This window comes from Zingiber officinale, chromosome 7A (assembly GCF_018446385.1).
Source record: "Zingiber officinale cultivar Zhangliang chromosome 7A, Zo_v1.1, whole genome shotgun sequence".
NCBI classification, from domain to species: Eukaryota; Viridiplantae; Streptophyta; class Magnoliopsida; order Zingiberales; family Zingiberaceae; genus Zingiber; species Zingiber officinale.
The window spans coordinates 19940263-19946172 of record NC_055998.1 but is presented as its reverse complement, the minus strand read 5'-3'; the positions used below and the strand labels follow the sequence as shown (position 1 = coordinate 19946172).

Genomic DNA, 5910 nt, shown 5'->3' with positions numbered 1-5910 from the left:
AAAACTCTTGTTAATTTAATACTACACCCAAGTTCTCATGAAGATATAGCAGACATTAGTACTACTATGTTACAGTCAAACCCTGCAATGCGAACTCTTGCATATTTAACACTACACTTGAATTTTAGAGATATAGCGGTCCTTGCTAAGATATTGCAGTCGAACCTTGTAATGTGTTCCTTCTGGGGAACAACTTAGCATTAGTACAATAGTTTAATGAATTCATTCATTGAACATTTACCTTAATTTAACATTAACTGACAACTTAACGTAACCTTTCTCCTTTATCTGGACTTGCACCGGCCATGATGGAATAATCTGTCATGGACGGAGTTATACTAGTCTAAAGATGATATTAACCCTAAAGAAAGAACAAAATAATGGTACCTTAATTATACTTCTACTTCCATCATAGAAGCATGTTCATTCACAAATCGACAGCTAACTGAAGAATCAAACAAGGGAGAAATCATGATAAGATTTTCTTTCCTGTAAAATGACTTTGACGTTTGCGAACATCAAAGCTTGAGTGAGACTTTAGTTGCACCCGTCCGTATATTTTAATGGCAATTCAGGGAGAATGAAAGCTCCTTCGTACATTATTTAGCTAGAGTGATTCTCTTTCAACAGCATGTGAAAGCCAAGTTCAAGTACACAAATATATTGAGAATTTTAGCCAATACGCAAATCCATACAGTTCTTTAATTTTCATGTGGAAATGTATCTGATTGGCTTCTGCATTCAAAATGCACAAATTAATATGGATCTTCTATAACATTATGAAATGGAATATTACCAAACCACATCCTATTCCTCAAACAACCCTATATAATCTTATCACTGACTAGATCACATTATCAATTGAGAGTTCATTTCTCCTTCCTGAAAGTTCTCAACCTCTATCCCACAGCTCACGGGTAACTGAATCGTCCCAATCTGAAATTCTCACCTTGTCCCACCACCCATAAGTCTCCAAAAGTGATGAGAGTAGTCCAAACACCTGAATGACCTCAGTTAAGCATTGATAGAGAAATCAATTAATGAACTCAGTAAGGTCAAGAAGTAGTTATCCTAATAATGGAGGCAGACGTGGTTGGTGCTAAAGAACGAGAGAATGCCATTGCTTTCATAATACTAGAGCTGTTTTTTTTGGGGGTTTATTTAATTGCTGTCATGTATCCAAGAAGAAGGTGACAGGTTGAGGTGGGGTTCAAGCTCTCAGAATCACTGCAAATTTGTGCTCCCCAAGAACAATGGATATATCAAAAGTACTTCCTTCCAGAGGGAAAAATTAAGAGTGAGCAAGCAAAATATATTAACATAAACAAGATAATTAATTTTTTCCATTAAATTGTGTTCTTTTTTCATATTGTCCTCCCATATACTTCATCTTAGATGATAAAGATTAGTACTGAGTTATGTTCAAACCCTCTTATGAATTCATGGATAAATGCGTGTTTTTTTTTTTTTTTCTCTTTAATGATTTCTACAGATCATGACGCAGTAAAATACAGTTTTGCCTCTTGTTTTTTTATCTCCCCTTGCTAAACTCTCAAATATTTTAGAGGTCGACTTCTAAGTGTACGTAAATTACGTTCTACATTTACGTATCTATATTCAAAATTAGTCGGACGAAATTCCATTATCAAAAAAGTATATATATAATTTGTGCTCGTCTGTCCCGAGTGTTTCTTGTGTCCAATCACTAGAGAGGAAGCACGTGAAGCTATTGGTCTCATTCCTCCATGTTGGAGAAGGGAATCTGAATCTTTTGGACCAACTTGGAAGACAAGATATGCCTCCCTTTTGTAGCCTGTGTTCTTCGTTAAACTCTTTCAAATCTATTGGCTTGGAGCCCCAAATATTTTTCTTAAATCTTCACCTTTCACTTGCACTTCCATTGGTCATTTCCTGTCTCAGCCATCAATTCCATGGGCCTACCCCTGCCAGCATTTGGAACTATTATGATAAGATGCAATAGTTTAACACCAAAATCTACTTGATTAAGGAGATCATGTAAGTTATAACTTATCTTCTGATGGAGCTTATAGCTAACTTTGCAGCTTTTGGAACATCTAATTCTAGCAAAAGGTCAATTCATTCTTAGGAAGTTGCTGAGAAATGATGGTGGAACATCAAGTGCATGATGATGACCACACAAATGGCTACTTATCTTCCCCAAGTGAAATTTAGCCTCATATTTCTCTGTTTTCTTTCTTTCATTTTCCGTTTTTTTTTTGTGGTCATTCAATGTAATTTATGCAGCCATGAAAGTTTGAAACTTACATTGGCCAGAGAAAGAGAAACTCATGAGCACTTCTTCGCCTAACTTCATTGACAAAAGGAAGAAAGATGGAAGAGTTAAGTGTGGATTAAATTAAGTAAAAATCTCTCTGGAAAGCATGAAAACAAGTTGCATCGCTACTCAAATGTACCTTGACTGTGTGGTTGAACATAGCAACAACCATCAATAGTTCTCAGAACAGCACTAAGCCAACAAGACTGGTGAAAAGAGAACTACTGACACATCGAACAGCATGAACACTCAAACCGTTTGTAGAAAGTTGACTCTGTGGGCACCTTAAATTGACCTTAAACAACCAATATTAATGCACAAAAGAAAGATGCTCTCTCGCTCCTTGCTCTATTTGATGGTCATTGTGTTCCTCTCCATGATTGATTAAACTAAGTTATTCGTGGACCCGTTTCTCTTCTTTGCTTTGTTTACATCTCCAAATATTCCTGCCAGTATCGTCGTGCTCCTCTCCATTATTGATTAAACTAAGCCAATAATGTGGATTTTTCTCTTCACTTTTATTTATTTTTATTTTTTTACTCGCATGATTGAAGTTGAAGACGAGCATTGTGCAGTTGTTTGGACATGATGATTGTTGTGGCAACTCTGTTGTCTGCTTCCCCGAATTGGTCATCCATACATAGCACACTATTCAAAGCGTGTACTGCACCATATGACACAGCCTCACAAGCATTAATGAGCCGCAACCATAGAATTCTACTTATTTCACTCTATATAATCAGCAACTTCCTCTGACTTTCGTTCCTTATTTGTTTCTCCTCTTCCTCTCCTCTTCTCTCCGACTCCTCCCTGCGATCTTCCACAGTGACACAGTTATAGAATAAAGAAAAAGAGTTTTTTTTTTCCTGTTCCTTTTTCTTTCAGAGAACTGAAATAGAAACCTACAGGAGAGATGCACGCTGAGGCTGGTCTTCAGCTGCCAGTCTTCTCACAGGGATTCCTGCAAGAAGTAGCAGGCGGCGGCTACCTAGGACCCTACTCCCACCTTCCACTCTCCGACGACGAGAGCCTCCTAAATTTCCATGTCGGAATCGCTGATGGTGGGCTCAACCTGGTATGTTTGCTCCCTCGATGAATGTTTCAGTTTGTTAAAGAAAGAAATCCCAAGGTTTCGAGAGATTGAGAGAAAAAAAAATTGATTGATTGATTCAAGCTAACAAGAGGACCTCAAGAACCGCGACTCATACCAGAGAGAATTCATGCAGAGAAAGATTTACTATGATGGATCTTTTAGATGTAAAGATAATGCAATCATAATTAATTTTCAACTGGAAACAGCACCCACGTTCTTCAATCATTAAGTCTTCTGCTTCTAAGCTATGTATAAGAATTACAAAAGATGGCTGCTTATTGTTAATTGTACAAGAAAGATCAGCAGGTATCTACTTCTGAAGATCAATGGGTGAAGTTAAAAAAAAAAAAATCTTCTGTTGACATCTTGTTCTTGTTGCAGGGGAATATGGTACAGACTCCTACAGTAGCAGAGTATGATATGGGAGGAGAAGGTGACCTTTTCAAGGCTCCAGAAGCCATCCTAGAAGAGCCAGCACTTGAGCTTCATATTGCAGCTGCCATGTCCATCCTATCCACCGGAGGAGATGCCATCACAGAACCTATGAAGGTTGCTGATATGGAATCCATTCACCTCGACAGTGTAATTTATGGGTGCAAGAAGAATCTGCTGGAGGAATCAGAGATAGAAGATTCAATTACAGAACTCCTAGGGGTAATTCATGAAGTTCCTTCTTTGGAAAAACTTGGCTCCACAGAAGGATCAATCCAAAAAAGTATCAGTTCTGGGTCTCTGAATTCAGTGGAGTTAATTCGCAGCAGTACCATGAGACCAGACCAATTCTTTGATCTCCAAGGATTGGATCTTGCAGCTGCATATAGCTTGAGGAGAGCATATAGTGAGGGAGACATTCAGGTTCCAATGAACTGCTTTCTCACAGTTTTCCTTTTTGTTTTAATTATGCTTTGCAGAAAGTTTTTTTGCTGATATTCATGAAATCAATCAAAACTATAATTATATAGAATACATTCATTTTCTATAAACATTGGCGATGAGAAGCAATAATTTAATAGATCAACTATGTAGAATCGGGTTTCAATATATCACTCGAAACAAAAGCTGATCTATTTAGATGTTTCTGATATTCCCACAGGTTGAACATGATCATTGATTTTGAGTTTTCATGGCAGAGTCTTGGGAATAAAAGCACAAGCACTGGAAATACGGTCGCAGTGTGTTCTTCCTTTGAGCAGCTCCTAACCATCAGTGACCTTAAGACTGAACAACGACAGCAAAAACTATCCAGGTACAGGGAGAAGAAGAGTAAGAGAAACTTTGGCAGAAAGATCAAGGTGCTACTTAGTTAAGCTTAGGATAAATCATTGAAATGTGATATTCTCTAAATGAGATCATTCTCCACGTCTTGCAGTATGCTTGCAGAAAGGCTCTGGCAGACAGTCAGCCAAGAGTTCGAGGAAGGTTTGCAAAATCTGAAGAGTGTGAGAGTAGTCTAAAGCCAAACATGCGAATGCTAGTACTGCATAGTCTTGAAGGTGGGCACAAGCTCTCAGTTCACACAAATTGTCAAGGGTGAAGCCAGCTGCGAGGACAATGAACAAACAAGCTGCAGTGGATGGATATCTCGTATCAACTAAGAAGTCATAAAATTAGCATATGATGTAGCAACCCTCTCTAGGTAGCCAATGAATCTGTAGATCAGTAAATGTAAAGTGGTTTGAATAAAGAGGAAATATTTTCCTTGGGATCAATGAGTTAATGTTCCAGAAGGCTGAAACAATTGATCTCTCTGTCCATTGGCACACACCTCAAGGAGCAATATGATTTCAGTAATCAACATCAGTCCAAACTCCAAACCACTTCACTTAGAATTTTTGTTCAGCCAAATTGGTGGCAGACATCAATCACTGACTAACCCACTTTGTACACAGACAAGAAAAGAAAGCACAACAAAGGCACAGATGACAAAGTCAAATTTGAAGATTGAACAATGGAAAACACTAGGAAACTCCAACTGTTTGGCATGAAAAATGGCACTCTGACGTGTGACGTCAAGCATTTATGCAATAAGATCGGCCACAAAACTGTGCAGTGCAGGGTAGGGCTCCAAGAAATAATCAAGATTCTGTTTCCATGTCGCATGACACAATTCACATTAGAAATATTTTCTTAAAAAAAATGCAAGTATTAAATAGAGGTCATGTTATGTTAGATTTAATCAGTTTGTCCACTTATCCCTGAAAGCTTAAGCTCCAGTGCGTTCTTCTTGATCCAGCGTTAAAATGAGGATAATCATATGCAAATTTTGAGCTAAAAATAGCAACAATATACATTAACTAAGATTGAGTGTCAGAAAGTTAAAATAACACCTATTATATTTTTCATCCCAAAAATATTTTTATTCTAATATTGTTGTAGTAGCTAGTTATTACTAGTATAATGTGTTAAAATAAATTTTTTTATTTAATTTAGTCAAAAATAATGTACAGTAGGTTTATATAAAAAATTATTTAAATGTATAAAAATCGCTTAAAGATGATCAAATCATTTTAAGAATATTCTA

At 37.1% G+C, this 5910-nt stretch overlaps 1 protein-coding gene across 1 annotated transcript; it reads left to right on the top strand.

The window, feature by feature from the left end:
* The first annotated feature begins 3062 nt into the window (after positions 1-3062).
* LOC122001111 lies at positions 3063-5098 on the top strand. The gene is made up of 4 exons (XM_042555695.1): positions 3063-3371; positions 3771-4244; positions 4520-4681; positions 4759-5098. Exons 1-4 carry the CDS (start codon positions 3210-3212, stop codon positions 4921-4923), a joined length of 963 nt encoding a protein of 320 aa, XP_042411629.1. The 5' UTR covers positions 3063-3209; the 3' UTR covers positions 4924-5098.
* Positions 5099-5910: the final 812 nt, after the last annotated feature.

Excerpts from the sequence above, each read along its gene's own strand:
- LOC122001111 (XM_042555695.1), top strand. The coding sequence starts at position 3,210 with ATGCACGCTGAGGCTGGTCTTCAGCTGCCAGTCTTCTCACAGGGATTC. Across the intron at positions 4,245-4,519 it reads ATAGTGAGGGAGACATTCAG|AGTCTTGGGAATAAAAGCAC; the intron begins GTTCCAATGAAC and ends TTTTCATGGCAG. Across the intron at positions 4,682-4,758 it reads ACTTTGGCAGAAAGATCAAG|TATGCTTGCAGAAAGGCTCT; the intron begins GTGCTACTTAGT and ends CACGTCTTGCAG.